The sequence below is a fragment of the Balaenoptera acutorostrata genome, chromosome 3 (genome assembly GCF_949987535.1).
Source record: "Balaenoptera acutorostrata chromosome 3, mBalAcu1.1, whole genome shotgun sequence".
Lineage (NCBI taxonomy): Eukaryota > Metazoa > Chordata > Mammalia > Artiodactyla > Balaenopteridae > Balaenoptera > Balaenoptera acutorostrata.
The window spans coordinates 142,545,556-142,570,832 of record NC_080066.1 but is presented as its reverse complement, the minus strand read 5'-3'; the positions used below and the strand labels follow the sequence as shown (position 1 = coordinate 142,570,832).

Here is a 25,277-nt window from a genome sequence, read left to right as displayed (position 1 = left end):
AATTCATCATTTCTTCTTACAGTTAAAGGGAAAGTTGATTGGTGTCAATGGGTGTGTGTGATTACCTTTCTACACATATGTAGATGACGTGAGTATATGGTATCTACCTGAGGTGAATCTTTAGCAGTATGGCTGTTTGCTAGATTCAGGCCATTTGCTGTTTTGTGTGGAAGGTGAGTGGAAGTAGTCATTACTTTCAGGATGGGCCATTCACATCTGGTAACTTTGTGTTGATTGTTGTTTGCTGTTCTCCATGATGGGATTTGTGAGTGGTCAATTGTCTGTTATATAATCACATAAGACCTCATGATATGGGTCTTAGGTAATTATGGGAGAGTCTGATGAGACTCTCCATTGGAGTTTGGAGGAAAGAAACAACCAAACAAAAAACCAACTAGTACACTCATCAACCAAGTCTCCTTTCTAATTTGTTTTCTTTGAATAGTCACTTACTTTATTTCTTTTTTGCTGCATTTCCAAACAGAGTTTTTTTTTTTTTTTAAAAGAACCGTCACTGCATAAGATGAGTCAACTTATTTAGTGTTAATGTTAAATGATAGCAAAGCCAATTATTATCTTTTTAGAAATTGATGGTTACTAAATTCTTTCCCAGTTCAGGAAACATTCTAGCTTCAACAGGAAGCGCTTGTACTGTGTTTAGTGCTGGTTGGGTTTTGCGGAGCATAATTTATCCTCTCCATTGTACCTTAAACATTTGTTCTCTATGGAATATTTAGACTTGAATTTAGGTTTCTCTTTTTATTAATAGACCATCATAGGGATAACAACAACCATAGGCATTGCTTCACAGTAGTAGTGAAGTTCCCATTACCAGTAGCACCTGGTTATGGGAGCACCGGTCTTCAGTGGTTTTATTTAAGGAACGTCCTATCATCTTATTTTTCATTTTAGAATCAAGGCTGAAAATGTATTTCTCTTTGACATCATAGCAATGTCTGTTGGCTTACCAACTAGAAAACAATCCATTCTGAATGATCAGCTCTGCTTTCTACAAGAGAAAAAGCCAGTCTCTAGGTGCTTTCTGTTTTTTTTTCACTAGGTCCACATACTTACTGATAAGCTGTAGTAGACCCATATGCCAAAACTCCCTTTCATTTTTTTTTTTTTTTTTGCTGTGCCACAAGTCTTGTGGGATCTTAGTTCCCCAACCAGGGATCAAACCTGTGCCCCCTGCCTTGGAAGTGCAGAGTCCTAACCACTGTACCACCAGGGAATGCCCCCTGTCATTTTCATATAGGGTTGTTATCCCTCGAATGACTTCAGTATGTACCTCGAGTTTAGCAAATAATTTAAGAATATTCCATATTACTATAGTCATTTCACCCTGGGATTTAAACAGAATAAATGAATCTTTTTCTGATTTTAAAGCTTCAAAGCCAAGTCCATAGTTTCTGATTTTCTCAAAAATACCTTTGTGGAAATTTTGTTTTGTTTAGATCCTTTAAGTCATGTTAACAATAGCTTTAATATTTCATTTCCAAAAGTTTCCTTCCAAGGTGGTTTGGATAGTTTGCTTTATTTTAATAGCTTGTAATAATTGTCTGGCCTTTGTTCAGGCTTGTCTGGTTCTTTTCAGATCTATACACTATCTATAACATGTAGCTGTCTGTTTAGAGCCAGTAGGAGTTATGGCCCATAGCACTATAGATTAAAACTCCTGTCTCTTCTGGAAGGTATCTGCATTGAGTTTTTTTTTCTTTAATATGAAGAATAGATATTATCCATGCATTATAAGGCAGTTCTACTATACTTAAAAGCAGCTTTAAAAAATCTTGTAAATAGCTAAAGGCTTTTGAAGAACAACTGAAAAAAGTGTGTTCTTATGACATTTTTTAATGTTAGAAAAATTCACATGCCTGTAGAGAACTGTTTTGGGAATGCCTGAATGCCAAGTCCTCCCAACACTTCCATTAAATAATTAGCTAAACACCATTTGCAGACAGGGAGATTGAGGTATCTGATTTAATATGTGTCACGATTGACATTTCAGTTTGCAGCCTCTATTCTTTAGGTCCATTGCTCTGATTAACAGTAGGCTGCTTCTACTGTTGAGAAAGAAGCAGTGGCTCTGGGATGATGACTGAAAATGGATCTTTCTGTTTACACAAAGGCAGAACTGTGATAGCTAGGGCAACTCCAAATAATCAATGCCAGGGCACTGCCTCGAGTTTCCAGCAGCTACAGGCTTCTCTACCTAACCCTCCCAGACTTCCCATCTCCTTGAACCCCAAATCCAGAATATGGATATTTCACCAGCCACTCAGCAAAAACTCAGCCTATTTGGAGAAGTCTGAGCCTGTGACTAAACCTGAAAATAGTATACCGTGATATCTGAAAACAATTTTAAAAACAGCTCTGACTCAATGCCAAAATTTCAAAAGTTGCTGTTTTCATAGGAAGGTATGAACTGTAACATCAACTCTTTCTGTTCAGATTTCTAGCAGACCTTGGAAAACGACTTATATTTAATGCCCCTTTCTCTCTGTTTATAACCCTGCTGCCTCAAGCTCACTGTGTTGGAACAGCCATAGGCCATGTATCTGCTAGCATCTGGGCCTGGTGATTTGTCAAACTGTGTACATCACTCACAGTTCCTGGACACACTGTGTAAAATAAGAAGCAGAAAACAAAGAACAAGCCTTTCTGGGAGATGGTATGATTGGTTTTGAGGTCCCTGTCTCATCCTGTAATCATTTTGGAAAAGGCCATGTCCTTCTGTAGGCCCCCTGGGGTTGCAAAGGACCTGGTTGTCAGAACTGAATATTTATAGAAATCTCCTCTCTCCAATTCCCTGACTTCTAGCACCCAGTAGTTAAGTCACCCATTCTTGGGTAAATGGCAAATTCCCCTTTGTGGTGATATCGTTACCTGACAATTTTTGGCCACAGGTGTGGAGGTGCTTCTTCTTGGTTTTCATTGGAAGTCACTAACAGGCTATCAACTCTCACCTAGAGATTATTAACAGCTGCACATTTCACTCCCCAAATCCCAAACGGACAAAAGACTTTATGTCTTTAACAACGAATATTTGGAGAGGCTTTACTGCCTGTGGCTTGGAAAGACTATAATGGAAAATGTGTCGTTTTGATTCTGATGGAACATTCCCTCAGTGTTTTATCATTTAATGGATAATTACTCCTTTGAAGGCATTTCTTGTGTCTTCAGATATTTATTATTTGACCCATTGCCAGTTTCTAATTTGTCCAAATCCTAAGCCTTGAATGCTTTGAAACTCTGTGTCCTCCGGAGTCTGTAGGAGCCACTGTTTAAAGAACATGGTGACAGAGACCAGCCTCATGCTCTGAGCGAGTGAGGTTGGAAGCAGTGTCTCATGAAGATGCCTGAGACTTTCAAGGCCTGGGGACATTTTTTTTTCTTTAACACTGCCTTAAAGGCTTCAGGTATAGCTCTGTGTACATCAGGCTTCTAGTGTTGCTGACATTGTATCTCTCTGATGTGGGGATGTGGTCAGAGCCACAGAGTTATAAGTCTATCTGACTGATGAGAGAGTCTTGAGATAGAATCAACATTTCAAAACTTTCTCAAAGAGGAATACTTATCAGAGCATCGGGTACTGATGTTGAAGTCGACTGGAAACACTTCTCAAAGTGACAAGGAGGAATGCTCACACTTGGTGAGACTATGGAACGGAGGTGGTGAGAGCAGCAGTGGTTCAGGGACCCAGATCTAAAGGTGATGCTGGCATTGCTTAAATAGCGAGACTGCCTTTATTCCACTGCATTGTGAAATGACACCCCATGCTTTACTTTCAAATTTTGATACTTTGGGTTGAAAAATATGTTCATTAATTTTTGAGCAACTGGTAGTTGATATAAAATGAAAGGTGTTTTGATTCTTTTCAGCAATTAAAATACTATTGTTTTGGTGCTGATTCCTGGCATAGCAGTTGGCAGCTGAAGGAGGAAGGAAAGCAGGAGACGATGTCATCGTGGTGGCTATGTCACGCTCTGTTGTCCTTTCTGTCTTTTACAGGAACCCCTGTTTGGTTTTATATGCAAATTGCACCAATAAGAAATGAACATGAAAAGGTGGTTTTGTTCCTATGCACTTTCAAGGACATTACGTTGTTCAAACAGCCAATAGAGGATGATTCAACAAAAGGTAATTTTCAAAGGAATTACCATCCTTAAGGATTAGCCTGTCATTTAAATATATTATTATTATTATTTTAACAGCATCCATTGGTTGAACTTGAAAACAAAATTTTACTATGTAGCCATTCTTTTGCTTTATTCATTCTAGTAATTGTCCAGAATCAGTTTTATTCAATCATATTGTTTGAATGGAAGTAGTACATTGAAATATTCATTGGTTAACTTAAATTATAAGTTAAATTATAAGAGGAATTGAGATGAGAAATAAGGAAGAGATTTCATAGAGCATTATTAATTTTGAATCAATATAATGGGAGTTTCAACACCTTCTATCATACTGAGCTTTAGAAACAAAGCTTGTGGGATTGTTTGGGTGATGTCCTATTAGAACACAGTTGATTAGTTGATTGAATTTTGTTACATTGATTAGAGCTTGATTAGTTGACTTTTCCAGGTTACTTTTCTCCCTTTATTTATTTGGTTGTTGTAGATTCTCTTGGGTAGATGTTGTTTAATTACGTAAAGAACAATTTTGTCATCCAGAAAGCGGCTGGCAAAATGCAAACATTCTGATTGGAGTCTTATTAACTATAATATTCAGAGAGACTGCTATAGAAAACATTAGTCAGTGGCATGTGCTTTTACCCCCTTTTATATGTAATTTACTCTCATTTTATTCTCTCCAATTATGGTTAAATTAGAAACTGGTGTCATATAAATGCAGAATTTCAAATACCCTCAGAACAGTTTATGAAACGTTATTTTTAATAATATCTTAGGAGACTAAAAATGGAATGTTTTCTTTACATTTAGCAAACATTGCCTTTTCTTACCTCTTTAAAAAAACTGGCACAGAAGTTTTAATCTTTTCAACTGCAATCATAATCATAGAAAAATTGCATTAGGTTTATTCCCTGCATATGAATTCATATGTATATTATATAAGTGTGTGTGTGTATATACATATGCTTAGTTTCTGGTTAGCAACAAATTGCAAGAGGAAAATTTTATGACGTGCAGAGCATTTAAAGTATGAGAGAAATGCATTTGTGACTATTTCTGAAAATGTGTGTGTTAAATCATCTCCTGGAAAATTGAATATTCACTTTTCGACATGTACTACCTGTTTCTCTGCCTTTACTCATAGAGCCACTGTCTAGGAAGTTTAGGATAAATTTAAATACTAGTTTTAAATAGAATAGTCTTTTAATAGTGTTTAGGTTTCATGCTCCTTTGTTTTAAAATTCAAGGTGCTCCATCCAATAGCAGTAGACTACATATTCTTCTCAAACTTACATGGAACATTCACTAGATAGATCATATTCTGGCCATAAAACATACTTTGACAAATTTAAAAGGATAGAAATCTTGCAAGGCATGTTCTTAGATCACAGTGGAGTTAAACTAGAAATCAATGAGAGAAAGACAACTAGAAAACCCCCAAATATTTGGAAATTAACACATTTCTAAATAGCCCATGGGTTAAAGAAGAAGCCTTAAGATAAATTAGAAAAATATTTTGAGCTAAATGAAAATTAAAATACAACATATCAAATTTCTGAGATGCAGCAAAAGCAGTGCTTAGAGGAAAGTGTATGTCATTAAATGCATATATTTGAATGAAGAAAGTTATAAAATTAATAACCTAAGCTTCCACCTTAGGAAACTAGACAAAGAAGAGCAATTTAAGCCAAAGCAAGCTGAAGACAAGAAGTAATAAACTTTAGAGTAGAAATCAATGAAATAGAAAACAGAAAAAACATTCTAGAGAATCACTGTAACTCAAAGCTGACTCTTAGAAAAGAATATTAAAGTTAACAAACCTCTAGCCAGGCTAACCAAGAAAAATGGAGAAGACACAAATTACCAATACAAAGAATTAAAGAAGGGCCATTACAACATATTTTGTGGGCATAAAAGCATGTAAAGAAATACTTTGAACTACTTGATAGCCACTGAATTGATAACTTAGTTAAAGTGGGCCAATTCCTTGAAAGACACAAACTACCAGAACACACACTAGGAGAAATAGGTAACCTGAATTGTCCTATATCTATTAAATAAGTTAATAATTAATAAACTTCCAAAATAAGAAGTGCAGATGGTTTCACTGGTGAATTCACAGTCTCTTCCAGAAAATAGTAGTATAGAGAACTCTCCTAACTCATTCTATGAGGCCAGCTGTACCATCATACCAAAACCAGGAAGACATTACAAACCAACATTTCTCATAAATGTAGATGTAAAAACCCTCAACAAAAGTAGATTGCAATGACATATTAGAAGAATTACACATAATGACCAAGTGGGATTTCTTCCACATATGCAAAGCTGGTTCAAAATTCAAAAAACAATCACTCTAATTCATTGTACCAAAAGCAGGGTAAAGAAGAAAATTCATTTGATCATATCAGTTGGCATAGAAAAAGTATTTCACAATACCCAACTCCTGTTCATGATAAAACTCTCAGCAAAGTAGGAATAGAGGGGAACTTCCTCAACTTGATAAGAAACATCTTTGGAAAACCTGCAGCTAATAGCTGACTGTATCTTAAAGTGCCATATATTTTTTAAAAAATTTTTATTTTATATTGGAGTAGAGTTGATTAACAATGTTGTGTTAGTTTCAGGTGTACAGCAAAGTGACTCAGTTATACACATATACATGTATCTATTCTTTTTAAAATTATTTTCCTATTTAGGTTATTACAGAGTATTGAGCAGAGTTTCCTGTGCTATACAGTAGGTCCTTGCTGGTTATCTATTTTACATATATCAGTGTGTACATGTCAATCCCAAATTTCCAATCTGCCCCTCTTCCCCACCCTTCCCCCCTGGTAGCCATAAGTTCATTCTCTAAGTCTGTGAGTCTGTTTCTGTTTTGTAAATAAGTTCGTTTGTATCATTTTTTTTTTTAGATTCTGCATATAAGCAATATCATATAATATTTGTCTTTCTCTCTCTGACTTACCTCACTTAGTATGGTAATCTCCAGGTCCATCCATGTTGCTGCAAATGGCATTATTTCATTCTTTTTAATGGCTGAGTAATATTCCATTGTATATGTGTATCACATCTTCTATATCCATTCATCTGTTGATGGACATTTAGGTTGCTTCCATGTCTTGGCTATTGTAAACAGTACTGCAATGAACACCGAGGTGCACGTAACCTTTCAAATCACATTTTTCTCTGGATGTATGCCCAGGAGTGGGATTGCTCTCCAGCATTTATTATTTGTAGTTTATATATATGTCAATCCCAATCTCCCAGTTCGTCCCAACCCTCTTCCCCCCTTGGTAACCATAAGTTTGTTCTTTACATCTGTGACTCTATTTCTGCTTTGCTGATAAGTTCATCTGTACCATTTTACTAGAATCCACATATAAGTGATATTATTTGATATTTGTTTTTCTTTCTGACTTACTTCACTCTGTATGACAATCTCTAGGTCCATCCATGTCTCTGCAAATGGCACTATTTCATCCTTTTTTATGGCTGAGTAATATTCTATTGTATATATGTACCAGATCTTCTTTATCCATTCCTCTGTCTATGGACATTTACATTGTTTCCATATCCTGGCTATTGTAAACAGTGCTGTAATGAACATTGGGGTGCATGGATCTTTTTGAATTATGGTTTTCTCTGGATATATGCCTAGGAGTGGGATTGCTGTGTCATAGTGTAGCTCTATTTTTAGTTTTTAAGGAACCTCCATACTGTTCTCCACAGTGGCTGTACCAATTTACATTCCCACCAACAGTGTAGGAGGGTTCCCTTGTAGACTTTTTGATGATGGCCATTCTGAGTGGTATGAGGTGATATCTCATTGTAGTTTTGATTTGCATTTCTTTAATAATTAACGATGTTGAGCATCTTTCCATGTGCCTCTTGGCCATCTGTATGTCTTTGGAGAAATGTTTATTTAGGTCTTCTGCCTATTGTTTGATCAGGTTGTTTCATTTTTTGATATTGAGCTACATGAGTTGTTTGTAAATTTTGCTAAATGGCTATATTTTAAAATAAAATATAAATGATTGGCATATGACTTGTGACCTAACATATTCTTCAAATGAATTTCTCTTGCCATCACACATGAATGATAGACTGAGTGAAAAGCTTTTATGTCATAGACTTTTCCCTCAAAAATATTTACACTTTTATTTACATTTATATTTGATGATTATTGTTTTTTCTCATTTACTTTAAGTGATTTCATGGCACAGCTAAAGTTGGCCAAGAAAAGTATGGTACTTTCTCACAGTTCTGACCTGCTGAACGTTAATGATGGTGTCTATTTATGGAAACTGGAGGTTGGCAGCATTTTACAATGAGGCTGGGGAAAGGGTGCTAATACTGAAGGACTGACCTTTATTTCTCAAGTTAGTACCACTCCATTTATCTGCCTCTACCTCCATCTCTCTGCCTCCTCACATCCACTCATTGAGCTCCTTTTCTGCTATTCTTACAAAAATGAGCTCCATTCAAATAAACTCCAGACAACTCAGACCACTTGATTTTTGAGCTATGTGTTCAATAGCCATGTAAATTAGAATTTATAGGGAAAATCAAACCCCATTGTGAAGAGCATTAGAGTAAAATATCTCTTTCCAGTGCCAGAATTTGTAGTGGAACAGCTTATTTTAAATAGACTTTTATTTTGAGACTCCTCCACACCTTTCAAATACATAACAGATTTCTGAAAAAGTATTACACAATATAACTATGAATGGTGTATATGAGATACTTTCTATTATTCATGCGAGTTGTAAATATATGAAAAATTCAAGAGAAATAAAATATTTGTGACCTTAAGCAATCATCCTACTATCCCTATGAAGCTAGCAGTATCAGAAGGTATGTTTTGAAAACTTGGCACAAAAATGTATCTTTCAACTTTTTAAATTGAGCCAAGGGGACCATGGAACTTTTGGGAAAGAGCAGATGAGATTTCATGATAATACTATAATATCAAAATGATTTGAGTCTAGAGCACTGAACTTGGACACAGTTATCTTACTTTTGATTCAGCCTTGGGCAACAGAGTTACTTAACATGAGCCTTCTCATGACTCTTCTAGGAGTATTTATTCTTTTTGTTTATTTTACCTATTTTTTGTTTTTCCCAAACAAAAATGCTGATTGAGCAAACATTATGGTGCAGAGACTGTTCTAGGTCCTGGAGATACAAAGTTCCTTCCGTCACATACTAATGGGGGGAGGGGGAGGCATGACAAACAAATAAGTATATAGTGGAAGCTTTGTTCTGATTGCTCTTATTTTCTCAGTAAAAGAGGAAACACAGTTATCAACTGAGAGTAAGGATGGTGAGGAGGTGAGGAGGAGGCATGAAACGGTTGTGTAGAGAGTGGAGCAGTGAGTGGCCAAGGTTAAATTCAGCAGGTTTGCTGTGCAGCACTAAGGTCCATGTGAGGCTAGTGGTTATACATTTCATTAGTATCTATGAGCATGATTATGTGTTTACTCCACCCGTGTTTAGTCACAGGTATATAGATGCTGAAGTAGGTGAGCTGGATTTAACCAGAGTTGGGATTTGGTCAGGTGAGCAAGAAGAAAAGAATCAGGGAGCTCAAGGATCAAGGAGAAGGGATCAGGGAGCCAAGGATGCTTGCAAGGGAGTAGGTTGAGGGTGTTTGCAAAATTTTGAAGCAATACTTAGGTAATAAAGTCTTGGCCTAGGACATAGGAAATAGTGTTTTAGGATGCAGAACAAACAAGGGAATTCACGCATTGGAAAGCCAGGATATAAAATTTTTCATCCCAGAACAAGGGCATTTTACCTTCTTAATGTGAAAAGGGGCCAGTGATTGGAGCAAAGGCCCACATCCTTTGAAGATTCGACAAAATCTCCTTCTACTTATATTGGTATTTTTACCAAGAAACTCAGACATGGGTGAAAGACTTGACTAAACTGGCTAACTGTGAATTTTATTTCTAAATTGTATCTCGGATAGTAACTATAGCATGATGGCAGACAACTAATTTGAGCGCAGCTCTTATAATGAATCCTATGATCACCAAAACTTCATTCTAGATTAATTTTTCCCTTTAAAGTGAATGGCGCTGAGTGATGTCAACAATATCTTTGACTTATACCATGATGGATGGTAGCAGAAACTATTGAAGGGGAAGAAAACCAGCTTTGATGGAGTAGTTAATATGTGTCAGGAGCTTTGTATTCTTTTTTGCTCATTCCTATAATTCTGAAAATTAGTATTATTATCTCCAGTTTACTGTTGAAGATCCTGACGCTCACAGTCTGACTGATTTCCAATCTGATGTTCTCTCTATTACACGATGCTGCCTCATCCTTTCCAGCGGAAACATATTGCTGGGGTTTGGCCACCCTAATCCCCTGCTCTCCTTTTTCCCTACAAAGATGAAGCACAAGTTGAGAACACTCTCAACTTGTGCTTTTGTACTGTTTTGAATCAATGGAATTTACTGATAATAATTCAGAGGCAAAAGTGTTTTTGTTATCTTTTGTTCCTGGTATTGAGGTCTTAGAACTGTTGTTCAGATGATCAGTCAATTGTACCTGATACATCATTTATAATAATACAAAGGGGAAAAATTACAGCCAAGAAATCCATTCTGTTGATTATCCCTATGTGTTCTAAAAGAGATGGTCCTAATCCCTGCCCATTTATACTGTACAGTATTTTCAAACAGATTCCAAAACTGCCAAGACACTTACAGTGTGAAATATCCTGTGCCAAATAGTTAGGGCATCTTTGTGCCAATAATTGAGACAAAAATACTTCCTGTAGAATGAAAACAACAGCAAAAATAGCAACCTTCCCCTTGTAGGAAGCCAATGGTTTTCTTTAGAGAGGAAACAACAGATGAAATATGAGTAATTATACCATGTGGTCTCTATGGCCAAGAGTATAATTGTTTACCTAAGCTTTTTTCCTATAGATTAGAGTCTTGTGTTGCAGTCTGGTAGATTGATTGAACTGCCTCTGTGACTTCCTTTTATTTTTAAGATTAGGCAGTCCATGACAAAGAGGTTGATTGCAACCCAATAGAGCTAAACTAATGTTTTATTAAGAGGAGTTGGCATCCTGAGCTTTTAGGATAACAAATGTTCTCATAATGCCATGAACAACTTATAGAGCAACTATTAGGCTCTTCATATTCAGCAGTCTGTTCACATTACCCTGTATCGACCACATCGATAACATCAGCGAACTGTGCTGAATAATCAATCACACCAGTTAGATCTCAGTAAAGGTGAGATCAGTAAATGTACTGCTGGGAAAAGTTAGAACTGCTGATGTGTCTTTTTTTCCTGACCTAGACAGTGTGGCTGCTCAACTTTTTCAAAGTTTGACTGTACAGAGGGGGTTGCTGACAGATCAAATGAACTAATCTATCTAATAACGTGGGCAATTCCAGATGTGCCCAAGAGCACAAAGGGATCGGCATAAGGAAATTCACTGGGGCATTGTTAGTGAAAGTGAAAAATCTAGAAACCACTTAAATGTTCATGAATAGAATATATACATGATCAGGAAAGAGCAAATGCCTAATTCTCTGAGATAATAAAGGTACAGGCAAGAATCAGGTGCCATTGTGGGTGGGTCTTGAGGTGGAGGGGACAGAAGGGAGGTTGAAGGCTGTTGTGTTTCTTGTGTCTTCAGTTCTTTGATTTTTCTTTTCTTAACTTTTTTTAAATTGGGATATAGTTGCTTTACAATGTTGTGTTAGTTTCTGCTGTACAACAGAATGAATCAGCTATATGTATACATATATCCTCTCCCTCTTGGGCCTCCCTTCCACACCCCTCCCTCCCATCCCACCCATCTAGGTCACCACGGAGAACCGAGCTGCGCTCCCTGCACTATACAGCAGGTTCCAAGTAGCTATCTGTTTTACACATGTAGTGTATATATGTCAATCCCAGTCTCCCAATTCATCCCACACCCACCCCGTGTTCACACATCTGTTCTCTACATCTGCGTCTCTATTCCTGCCCTACAAATAAGTTCATCTGTACCATTTTTCTATATTCCACGTATAGGCATTAATATATGATATTTGTTTTTCTCTTTCTAACTTCACTCTGTATGACAGACTCTAGGTACATCCATGTCTCTACAAATGACCCAATTTTGTTCCTTTTTATGGCTGAGTAATATTCCATTCTATACACGTACCACATCTTTATCCATTCATCTGTCAATGGACATTTAGATTGCTTACATGTCCTTGTTATTATAAATAGTGTTGCAGTGAACATTGGGGTGCATGTGTCTTTTTGAATTATGTTTTTCTCGGAGTATATGTCCAGTAGTGGGATTCCTGGGTCATATGGTAGTTCTATTTTCAGTTTTTTGAGGAACCTCCATACTGTTCCCCATAGTGACTGTACCAGTTTACATTCCCACCAACAGTGCAAGAGGGTTCTCTTTTCTCCACACCCTCTCCAGCATTTATTGTTTATAGATTTTTTGATGATGGCCATTCTGACTGGTGTGAGATGATACCTCATTGTAGTTTTGATCTGCATTTCTCTAATAATTAGTGATGTTGAGCATCTTTTCATGTGCCTCTTGACCATCTGTATGTCTTCTTTTGAGAAATGTCTATTTAGGTCTTCTGCCCATTTTTTGATTGGGTTGTTTGTTTCCTTGATATTGAGTTGCATGAGCTGTTTGTATATTTTGGAGATTAATCCTTTATCCATTGATTCATTTGCAAATATTGTCTCCCATTCTGAGGGTTGTCTTTTGGTCTTGTTTATGGTTTCCTTTGCTGTGCAAAAGCTTTAAAGTTTCATTAGGTCCCATTTGTTTATTTTTGCTTTTATTTTCATTACTCTAGGAGGTGGGTCAAAAAAGATGTTGCTGTGATTTATATCAAAGAGTGTTCTTCCTATGTTTTCCTCTAAGAGTTTTATGGCGTCTGGCCTTACATTTAGGTCTTTAATCCATTTTGAGTTTATTTTTGTGTATGGTGTTAGGGAGTGTTCTAATTTCATTCTTTTACATGTAGCTGTCCAGTTTTCCCAGCACCACTTATTGAAGAGACTGTCTTTTCTCCAGTCTCCTGTATATTGTATATCCTTGCCTCCTTTGTTATATATTAGGTGACCATAGGTGTGTGGGTTTATCTCTGGGCTTTCTATCCTGTTGCATTGATCTATATTTCTGTTTCTGTGCCAGTACCATACTCTCTTGATTACTGTAGCTTTGTAGTATAGTCTGAAGTCAGGGAGCCTGATTCCTCCAGCTCCGTTTTTCTTTCTCAAGATTACTTTGGCTATTCAGGGTCTTTTGTGTGTCCATACAAATGGTAAAGTTTTTTGTTCTAATTCTGTGAAAAATGCCATTGGTAATTTGGTAGGGACTGCATTGAATCTGTAGATTGCTTTGGGTGGTATAGTCATTTTCACAATATTGAATCTTCCAATTCAAGAACATGGTATATCTCTCCATCTGTTTGTGTCCTCTTTGATTTCTTTCATCAGTGTCTTACAGTTTTCTGAGTATAGGTCCTTTACCTCCTTAGGTGGGTTTATTCCTATGTATCTTATTCTTTTTGTTGCAATGGTAAATGGGATTGTTTCCATAATTTCTCTTTTTGATCTTTTCTTGTTAGTGTATAGGAATGCAAGAGATTTCTGTGCATTAATTTTGTATCCTGCAACTTTACCAAATTCACTGATTAACTCTAGTATTTTTCTGGTGGCCTCTTTAGTATTTTCTATGTATAGTATCATGTCATCTGCAAATAGTGACAACTTTACTTCTTCTTTTCCCATTTGGATTCCTTTTATTTCTTTTTCTTCTCTGACTGCTGTAGCTAGGACTTCCAAAACTATGTTGAATAATAGTGGTGAGAGTGGACATTCTTGTCTTGTTCCTGATCTTAGAGGAAATACTTTCAGTTTTTCACCTTTGAGAATGATGTTTGCTGTGGAATATCTTTTTCCATCCCCTCACTTTCAGTCTGTGTGTTTCTCTAGGTCTGAAGTGGGTCTCTTGTAGACAGCATATATATGGGTCTTGTTTTTGTATCCATTCAGCCAGTCTGTGTCTTTTGGTTGAAGCATTTAATCCATTTACATTTAAGGTAATTATCAATACGTATGTTCCTACTACCATTTTCTTTGTTTTGCGTTTGTTTTTTAGATCTTTTTCTTTTCTTGTGTTTCCCGCCTAGAGAATTTCCTTTGGCATTTGTTGTAAAGCTGGTTTGGTGGTGCTGAATTCTCTTAGCTTTTGCTTGTCTGTAAAGCTTTTGATTTCTCTACCAAGTCTGAATGAGATCCTTGCTGGGTAGAGTAATCTTGGGTGTAGGTTTTTCCTTTTCATCACTTTAAATATGTCCTGCCACTCCCTTCTGGCCTGCCGTGTTTCTGCTGAAAAATCAGCTGATAACCTTATGGGGATTCCTTGTATGTTATTTTTTTGCTTTTTCCTTGTTGCTTTTAATATTTTTTCTTTTAATTTAATTTTTGTTAGTTTGATTAATATGTGTCTTGGTGTGTTTCTACTTGGGTTTCTCCTGTATGGGACTCCCTGTGCTTTCTGGACTTGGGTGGCTATTTCTTTTCCCATGTTAGGGAAGTTTTTGACTATAATCTCTTCAAATATTTCCTCAGACCCTTTCTCGTTCTCTTCTTCTTCTGGGACCCCTATAATTCGAATGTTGGTGCATTTAGTGTTGTCCCAGAGGTCTCTGAGACTGTCCTCATTTCTTTTCAATTCTTTTTTCTTTAATGTGCTCTGCAACAGCTATTTCCACCATTCTATCTTTCAGCTCACTTATTCGTTCTTCTGTCTCAGTTATTCTACTATTGATTCCTTCTAGTGTATTTTTAATTTCATTTATTGTGTTGTTCATCACTGTTTGTTTGCTCTTTAGTTCTTCTAGGTCCTTGTTAAACATTTCTTGTATTTTCTCAGTCTGTGCTTCCATTCTATTTCTGAGATTCTGGATCATCTTTACTATCATTACTCGGAATTCTGTTTCAGGTAGTTTCTCCATTTCCTCTTCATTTATTTGGTCTTGTAGGTTTTTACCTTCTCCTTCATCTGTAGCATATTTTTTGTTGTCTCATTTTTTTGGATGGTTGGGGCTGTGTTCCTGTCTTGCTGGTTGTTTGGCCCTAAGCGTTCAGCACTGGAGTTTGCAGGCAGTTGGGTGGAGATGGGTCTTGGTGCTGAGATGAGGACCTCTGGGAGACCTCACACTGATTAATATTCCCTGGGATCTGAAGTTCTCTGTTAGTCCAGCAGTTTGGACTTGGTGCTCTCACCACAGGAGCTCAGGTCCTACCTCTGGCCTGGGAATCAAGACTATGCAAGCCATGTATTGTGGCAGGAAAAAAAAAAAGCAACAAACAGAAAAGAGCAGAACAATAAGAAAAAGTAAAAAATAAAATAAAATTAGAAAAATAAAAAATATATTAGAAAAAATAACAATAAAAATGAAACAACAATAAAACAAAACAGAACCACAACAGCAAAAATAAGATAAAATAAAAAAGAAAATTAAAAAATGAATAAAAATAAAAAAATCCTTGGTACCTCCTTTACCAGTGTCCTTGCCCCCATGGTGAGCTACAGCCTACCCTTGCCTCCCTAGTAGGCCTCCAAGACCTCTAGGTAGGTCTCTGGACCCATTTTTTCAGCCCCACTCTGCATGTGTTCTTCTTATCAGTGTTTCTTCCTGGAGCTGGCCTGGAGCACATGTGCCCGTGCAGGCCAGCTGGGTCTCAGACCTCCACAGGCGCGCCCACAGTGGCCAGCACAGCTAGAGGAAGCCTTGGAGGGGTGTGGCATTTGGCCCACCTGGACCCACGTCACCAGAGGAGGCCCTGTCAGGGGTGGCACTCGGACTGTCAGGACCTGTGTGGCCCTTGGAGGCTTTGGTGAGGGTGGGGCTCAGGCCCAGGACCCACTCGGCTGGAAGAGGCTTTGTTGGGGCAGTGCACAGGCTGTCGGGACCTGTGTGGCCCATGGTGGCTTTCAGGGAGACCAGTGCTTGGGCCTGCCAGGAACTGCACAGCCCATGCAGGCTTTGTCGGGGGGCAGTACTCAGGTCTGCTGGGACCCATGAGGCTGGAGGAGGCCCCAAATGGAGGAGGCCTCAGCTGAGGCAGGGCTCAGTTCCGGGACCCATGTGGGCAGAGGGGGCCCTGGGGGGGACAGGGCTCAGGCCTGGGACCCATGCAGCTGGAAGAGGCCTTGGTGGAGCAGAGGGGGGTGTGCAGCTCAGGCCCGGGACCCCAGCAGGCTTGCTAGTGCCCAAGCGGGCAGAGGAGACGTCGGCTGCGTTCCCTTCTGATTCCCCGATCCCCTGAAGGTCCCTCTTCTTCCCTGCTGATCCCCTTGCTGTGAGTGGGCCCCTCCAAGTGTGGGAACCTCTCCCCTCCCCCAGCCCCCCCTTAGGTGTGCTGGTCCCATTCTGCCTCCACTTTTCCTCCCCCCGCTCCCTCCCACGTCCTACCTCATTACATGGGGATTCCTCCCATCCCCTTAGGTGTCCAAGGTCCACCACCAGCGACTAGTAGGTGCCCTAGTTGTGAGGAGATGCTGACTCCACATCCTCCTACTCCACCATCTTGACTCTGTCTCGTCTTATGTTTTTTCAGTAATATATTTGATAAGCTAATCTGCTGAGAGTGAGGACAGAGGGGTGGCATAGGGGTCTTGAGAAAAATGCTAACTGTTTAGAACGGAGGACTGCAAGAAAGCCCTAACCAGAGACAAAAAGATCACTGAGCAGTTCAGGGAGTGTATCTTTTTTGGGCTCCCTTTGATTTAAACGTGAAACAAAACACTCCTCGGCTTTGCATTTGTTTTCCAGCTCCAAGGGCATTTTGATATCAAAGCTCATAAATGGTTACTTGATTAGACCACTGCCTTTGCTTTCTCTAGGAAGAATCCTTCCCAAGTATTTCCTCTTAAGCTTCTCTCTTTGAGTAAGTCTGAGTCAGTTTGACAACTGTCACCACCTTTTTTTTTTTTTTTTTTTCTGTTAGCAGCTCCCCACTTCTCTTTTTGAGGGAAAAATTATAATCCTCCACACACTTCCTCCTCAACCCTCTACCACACCATTTCTACCTTCTCTAACCCAAAGCCCTTCTTTCACAGTACCGATGAGTTATATTAGTATCTGCTAAGAGCTGAGCATATTTCCTTCTTTATATTCTAATTTTAACTACATATAATGTGGGGTGCTGTGTTAATTTCTATTTAACTTTTCTACTAATGTTCTCATTCATTCATTCAAAAATTCTTCTAGTGCCCAGTATGTGCCAGTCATGGAACTAGACAACCAGGGATAGAAAGAATAAGATCTGGCACCTAAAAGTCATATCATGCTGTAAACTCCCTTTTCATCTATGTTTAAGGGTGGTCTCACTCAGAATACACTGTGTGAAAATTTTTAGAATGAAGAATTAACATTTTTCTTTCAGTTTCTTTCTGCTGTTTAATCAATGATAGTCCTATTTTTACTATGGAGAAAAATGTTGGTGTTTTATTTTCACAGTTTAAAATTTTTTTCTTCCTTTAGGAAATTGAAATAAGGTAAAGGGATGAAGTATTTCTTGATTTTATTGACTTCATGTGTAAAATGAGATACACCTACACAGGCACATTTGTTTCATATTTAAATGAGGAATTGCTGCTTCCTCATTAAGAAACAGTAGTGTGTGCTCATGATGCTTGAAATAGAAAACCAGAGGATGACGATAAGCTTTCATCATCATGTTTCTCCTTCCTCACAAGTTTACTTCTTTTTATGATCCTAGGAAAGGAGAGAACACATGGCATTTGATGATATGTGTTCTTCCATGTGTTATTGAATTCATTCCTTCAATATCTCCTTTTATTTTTTGAAAATATTTTCTGAATAAACCTTATCACATACAGGGAATGAAAATGGGCTTCTCTTTTAATCCAATAGTCAGATGTACTAAGAGGTGCAACATTATCTATCTTAGAAATATGAATCTTCAGTAAGAATAAGATTGACTTGTGGGAATTCCCTGGTGGCCCAACGGTTAGGACTCTGCGCTTTCACTGCTGAGGGCCAGGGTTCGATCACTGGTCAGGGAACTAAGATCTTGCAAGCCTTGCAACACAGCCAAAAGAAAAAAAAAAAAAGAAACTGAAGTCAAGATTGGCTTGGAAGTTTCTAAAAATATTCAATGCAATTTTAATATTCATTTGATGCAGAAGAGAAATGATCAACAGGAAATATTTTAATATACCTGTTGCCAACATAGTTACTGTCATCTGAAGACATCCTCACCATTTTAACCCAATAAAGCAAAAACCAAACCAAAACCCAACGATAATAAAACATAATATTTCATGTTTATGTTCATGATAATACAAATGGAGCTTATTTTTAAATCTTATTTTTAAAGTTACAAATAACTTTTAATTAATTAGTCAATTAATCAATTAAAGGCCTATTTTATGGCAGGCCTCTACCAAGTGCAGAGAATGGAGAGATGACAGTAGTTTAGTGGGAGTGACTGACATGCTTATCAACAACTGCATTAGTATTGTTAGTGCCATGTGAGGTATGTATTCTGTGGTGTGAATGCACAGAGGAGAGCGCATCTCTCTCATGAGTGGATCCAAGAAGCTACCAGTGGATCTCAGAATGCTTTAACTGAGTTTGGAGGTACCAGTAATCATTAGCCAGACAGATGGGGAGGGAAAAAGCATTTCAGGTAGACAGAGTGATTATAACATGTGAAAGCATGAAAGCATTGAATGTCATAGGGTGTACAAAGAATTCCTGGTGGATTTAATTTTACTTTTGAATTTGTTCTTTTAATTTGTTATTGATTTTAGTAAGGCCAGAATACAGAGCATGTATGAAGTGGAAGGAGATGGAAGCAGAGCAAATCTTTAGGGTCAGAAACTAAATGACATGTATACCAAGGATATTCAATGTTATCCTGAAGGCTTCCAGGGATCTCTTAAAGAATTTAAAATGGGAGAAGTGCATGGTAAGATTTGTGCTGTAGAAAGGACTCTGGCAGCAATGTGCAGAGTTGTTTGGGGAGTATGTGGTCAGAGAGCAGTAGAGACAGTGGTTTTTAGGAGCTACTGTCTAACTCAGGTGAAATATGATATATTGTCTAACATATGAGGGATGGAGAAAGGAGATTAAATTTGAGGGTATTTATTGATAAGTTATAATCTGTTAGTCTTGGAAGGGATTGGATATGTGTGTGGGGGTGGAGGTAATAGTGAAGGAGGATGGTGAATCTCAAGTTTCTGATTCGGACAGCTGGAAATATCATGGGGCCATGCACTAAGACCAAGAATACATTAAATATGCAGAGTTGGAGATGGGGGGAGAAGGTGATGATAAGATTGATTTTGAACATGTTAAGAGTCAGATGCCTGTAGAGCATCTGAGTAAGAGGTGGCCAATGGCCAATTAGATACATAGGTCTAGTGCTTAGAAGAAAAGTCTAAGTTGGTGATATAGATTGCATGATGGTCTTTTGCATTGATGTTGAATTCTTAGAGAGTTGGTGGCATATCTGGTGCTTCTTTGCTTCTCTCGCACATTGCACAGGCAAGCCTTAGGGTTGCATACAATTCCCGAAGCCTAATATTTTCTGTTCTAGTCACTAGGATGAGGCCCATTAATGAAAAAGAATAAAAGATCTTCTATTAAACAATGCCAATTTACTTTTTTTCCCAATCCAATTGTTGATACCATAGAAAGAGCTAAATTGGTGGGGCAGTACAAACCTTAATTGAAGTCAAAGTTAGATTGAAGAATAGCAGTAAAGTATCATGTCACCTACCTGGTATGGTTTGAAAGACATTTGGTTGGTGCCTGCCCAGGATTTCTTCTTTCATTTTCTGTCACATTGTCTGAAAGTTCATCATTACCATTAGAGTCATTGCTTTGGACCATCAGGGGTTTTCATTTTTAAGGAGCTGTTTGGTAAATACCCTAGTTAAAGGTAATACCATGGAAATTATCAAATGGTCTTAATGGAGTCCATAATAGATTAGAGCTTTTTGGGATACCTAGAGAAAGGATAATTGAGATAGGAGTAGAGTATGGCTCGTTTTGTTCTACTTGTTCACATCTCATTGACATTTCCTTGAAGTTAATTAGCTTAGTAATGAAAAATTAATGATTTTAATATTGGAAATAATGGAAGAAATTTCTTTCCCATTAAATTCACATTCCTTCCTCTCAGAAGTTAAGGTTACTACTCTTTTGGAAAACATTATTAAGGATTCTAGATATTCCAAAAATAATCTTTGAATATCAATGAAATTGTTAATAAGAGAGAAACTTTGCTACATTACAAAGAAGATGGAGGTGTGTGATAAGAACCATAGTATGTGAGATTTGTTGAAATTGGGCTTTATTCTCTTATGTGTATATATCTTCATATAAGTATACCATAGGACGGTTTTTATTAGGGTAATACTACCTGCTATAGTAAATAACCCCCCAACTTTAAGTGGTTTAACACAATAGAAGCATATTTCTTGCTCATATAACAATCCAAGGAAGTTGATCTTTGGCATATGGCATTCTTCTATGCACTGATTCAGTGGCTTTGCCATCCCCTGGGATCTTGTCACTTGCATCCAACTGGTAGAAGGATGGAGAAAGTATGGAGATGTTTCACTTGCTTCTTAAGTTGTTGCATGCGTGGAAGTGACACACATCAGTTCTGTCTCAATCCATGGGTGAGGACTAGGGACAGGCCCACACCTAGATGCAACGAATGCTGGGAAATGTATTCCTGGCTGGCAGCTATTTCCCAGTAACAAACGTATACAATGCAAGGGAGAGGACAGAATTTTGTGGACAACTAGCTACCTGGCTATAGGGAATATATGATAGATATGAGCGAAACACAAAGATCACACATAAAAATTACTTACTATTTTATAACAGTACTTGAAATATATGATGACGTCTGTGTAGAAATTAAATGCTTTAGATTGATACTTTTCATTTGTTCCGCATGTTATGCTATTTCTGAGATCCCTTGAATATTAGCAAGAATGTAGGCTTCCATATTCATTATGTGTGAAAAACTGAGACTTTCTTTCCTTATTTTTAAGGTTGGACAAAATTTGCCCGATTGACACGGGCTTTGACAAATAGCCGAAGTGTTTTGCAACAGCTCACGCCAATGAATAAAACAGAGGTGGTCCACAAACATTCAAGACTAGCTGAAGTAAGTGCGAGATTAACTTTACTTCCCAACATGGTGGTGGTCATACATTTTTTCCCCCACAAATGTTTCAATTATTTGAAACATTTATTATTATAAATGGCTATTATTTTACAAACACTTATATGCTAATTGATTTTTCCTTGTAGAATTATAGAAATTTCCTATATTTCTTTTTATGCTCTCCTACTTTGGAAATGGGAAGGTAATTTATGACATCCCAGGGGATGTCTGTACAGAATGAGGTTTTCTTTGAGCAAATGAGATAGGGAGTTCACTAATTTGTTAATTTATGTGTGCAGCACACACTTATTGAGGGTTTGCTCCATGCTTGGTACTCTGAAAAGGATGTAAAGATGAATAGGCCATTGGCCCTATCATCAAGGAGTTAAAGATCCAGCAGAGGAGGGAGGGGTTACCTGAATGAGGTGATACCTGGGCTGAGTGAATCTTTTTTTTTTTTTTTAATTGAAGTATAGTTGATTTACAATGTTGTGTTAGTTTCCGGTGTACAGCGAAGTGATTTAGTTATATATATATATATATATATATATATATATATATATATATATATATATATATATTATATAGATAATATATATATTATATGTACTCTTTTTCATAAACTTTCAATTATAGGTTATTATAAGATATTGAATATACAGTAGTACCTGTTGTTTATCTATTTCATATATAGTGGTGTCTGCTAATCCCAAATTCCTAATTTATCACTTCCCCACCTTTCCCCTTTGGTAACCATAAGTTTGTTTTCTATATCTGTGAGTCTGTTTCTGTTTTGTAAATAAGTTCATTTGTGTCATATTTTAGATTCTACATATAAGTGATATCATATGATATTTGTCTTTGTCTGATGCTTCGCTTAATATGACAATCTCTAGGTCCATCCATGTTGCTGCAAATGACATTATTTCATTCTTTTTTATGGCTAATATTCCGTTGTATATGTATACCACATCTTCTTTATCCATTCATCTGTCAATGGACATTTAGGTTGTTTCCATGTCTTGGCTATTGTAAATAGTGCTGTTATGAACACTGGGGTGCATGTATCTTTTTTTAAAAATAAATATATTTTATTTATTTATTTTTGGCTGCATTGGGTCTTCATTGCTGCACGTGGGCTTTCTCTAGTTGCGGCGAGCAGGAGCTACTCTTCATTGCGCTGCATGGGCTTCTCATTGTGGTAGCTTCTCTTGTTGAGGAGCACGGGCTCTAAGTGTGTGGGCTTTAGTAGTTGTGGCATGTGGGCTCAGTAGTTGTGGCTCATGGGATCTAGAGCATAGGCTCAGTAGTTGTGGTGCATGGGCTTAGTTGCTCCGCGGCATGTGGGATCATCCGGACCAGGGCTTGAACCCATGTCCCCTGCATTGGCAGGTGGATTCTTAACCACTGTGTCACCAGGGAAGTCCCTGCATGTATCTTTTCGAATGAGAGTTTTCTCCGGATATATTAGGCTGAGTGAATCTTGAAGGAAAAATATGTTGAAGAAGGGATGATGGTCATTTATACCAGGGAAGCCAGCATGAGCAAACACTCAGAGATGAGATAGTATGATGCCTTTCAGTGTGAATTCAATGTGGGTGAAGTCAGGTAGGGAAGGAAAGGTTAAGGTGGTATACAGTGAACAGTGGTGTTTGGTGTCCCATGTGCCAGGGAAATGACATGATCACATTTGTGCTTCACAAAACCTCTCAAAGGAAGATTGGTCCCAATGGTCTTTGTAATTCCATGTTTTAATTGTATTAATTTGAAAACATCAGTCTAAGAATGGGTCCATAGATGTCACCAGATTGCCTAAAGAGATCCATGGCACAAGAATATTCAAGAACCTTTGTTTGACCTAGTGGCTCTGTGTTGAAATGGTAGACAGAGAAGCAAGTTAAGAGGTTCTAGTAGTAATTCAGCTAGGATGACCATGGCCTTAAGCAAGGGAGCCAGTAGCAGAAGTGGGCAGATTGCAGATGTACCAAGATTAGAGTCAAAGGGATGAGTCAAGGACAACTCTATGTTTTTGGCTTGAACAGCTGGGTAGATAATGCTACTGTTGGTTAATAAAATGTCAAATAGAAGATGAAGAAGAGAAAGTTTGGGGGCAATGAAAATAAGTTTAGTTTTGGACATACTAAGTTTGAAGTGCCTGACAGGAAATTCAAGTGGAGATCCCTAAAAGGGAGAGGGATTTATGGGTCTGGCTCTGGAGGGATCTCTGGGTTTGAGTTGCAGGCCTTGGTATCATCCTCATAAAGCCATAGGACTAGGTGATGTTACCCATAGAAAGTGTATTGAAACCAAAGAGAAAAGGAATGAGGACAGAACTCCAAGGCAGCTAGAAGCTTTGCTGTTCACATGTCTTCTGTCATCATCATGTGTCTTACTGGTATGAAAGATGACAAAAAGCTAATCAAGTACCAAAATTATGCTGAGCACTGAATGGGCACTCACAAAACATTCTGAGGTAACTTAACAAAGAAAAGAAAGATTAAATGTATATCTTCATCAGTTTGCTTTGCTGGAGAAAAGTGAGTTGAAGTTCTCAAGAGTAGCTTTCTTAACTAGTTGCAGACATTAAATTTAGTTTGGAGAGGGTTAGGAAGTAAAGTATGTTCTCTGATTTGGAAAGGCTCTGGAGTTTTTCTTGACCATAGCTAACAGAGAGACTTGTATGGCTTCCTGCTCTAAATAGCACTGTTAGCTGGGGGAGAGAGACATGTTTTTAAAAGCCCAAATAAGACATTAACATACCTAAATGTTAACTAATAATAGTAATCACAATATTTTAAAAGATGATATGCAATTAGTATAAGATTTAAAGCAGACAATTAGATACAACTTCTTTTTTTCAATCGTGCTTGTTAATAAGTACTACTTGATTTTTTTTTTTTAATTTATTTTAGGCTGTGTTGGGTCTTCTTTGCTGCGCACGGGCTTTCTCTAGTTGCAGCGAGTGGTGGCTTCTCTTGTTGCGGAGCATGGACTCCAGGTGCACGGGCTTCAGTAGTTGTGGCTCATGGGCTTAGCTGCTCCGCAGGCATGTGAGATCTTCCTGTACCAGGGCTTGAACCCGTGTCCCCTGCATTGGCAGGCAGATTCTTAACCACTGTGCCACCAGGGAAGCCCTGTACTACTTGATTTTGAAGCTACTTTCTTTTCTGCCTTCAGTTGTCTGTTTCTACAAATCAAGCTAAAATGTAGGAGCTTGTTTCTGTGACTGCTGACTTTTGCAGTTATGATTCTTACTGGGTCTTAACTTATTCAGTTTTTCTTTCTTTGTTAACACAGTTGGGCAAGAACAAGAGGAAAGAGACCATAGAGAGGAAAATTTTCTACCTTAGCAGCCTGAATCACTCAGGATAGTTTTTTTCTTCCATATCGAATGGAAAGTTCCTTTCTGCTTGACAGCTTATCATTTTTACTTCTACTTTTGAGGAACTTTCATTCCTGTTTCTTCCCACCTGATTTTTTTCTTTTTTTTTTTGCTTTGCCTTTTGATTATTGTTAGTTTCTTTATCAGTCATCCCTAATTCACAAACCTGATTCAAATACAAAACTGCTTTCTGTCAGGTCTTAGGCTTGATTTCAGAGAACATGTGGAAATAAGAAGGTTTTCAACAGAGATTTAGTCTGTATGTGCTCTTAGATCTTCAAAGACTGACCTAAAAGAATCACCAAGTTACCAGAAAGATATAGTTTTTCCAGTTGTACTCAGAGTCATATAATTTGCTCAGCTTGAGTATTTGGATTTGCTGTTAAATTTCAGGCTCTTTCACTTTTTCCAACACATATAAATTTTATCTTAATTCCACCAGGCCCCCTAAATTTGGAGCTGATCCCCACTTTCAAAGATCCTGGTCTCCATGTAGGCAGTTCATCTGTTTTCCACAGGTTCTGACATCCTGC

At 37.8% G+C, this 25,277-nt stretch overlaps 1 protein-coding gene across 2 annotated transcripts in view; it reads left to right on the top strand.

Annotated features, from left to right (window-relative positions):
- Positions 1 to 25,277, top strand: part of KCNH5 (potassium voltage-gated channel subfamily H member 5) — a 332,682-nt gene that overhangs the window by 39,810 nt on the left and 267,595 nt on the right. For both annotated transcript variants that reach the window (XM_007192964.2, XM_057541888.1), the window contains 2 exons: positions 4,015 to 4,143; positions 21,247 to 21,362. In XM_007192964.2, the coding sequence (XP_007193026.1) occupies positions 4,015 to 4,143; positions 21,247 to 21,362 (245 nt within the window). The remainder of the gene's footprint in view (positions 1 to 4,014; positions 4,144 to 21,246; positions 21,363 to 25,277) is intronic.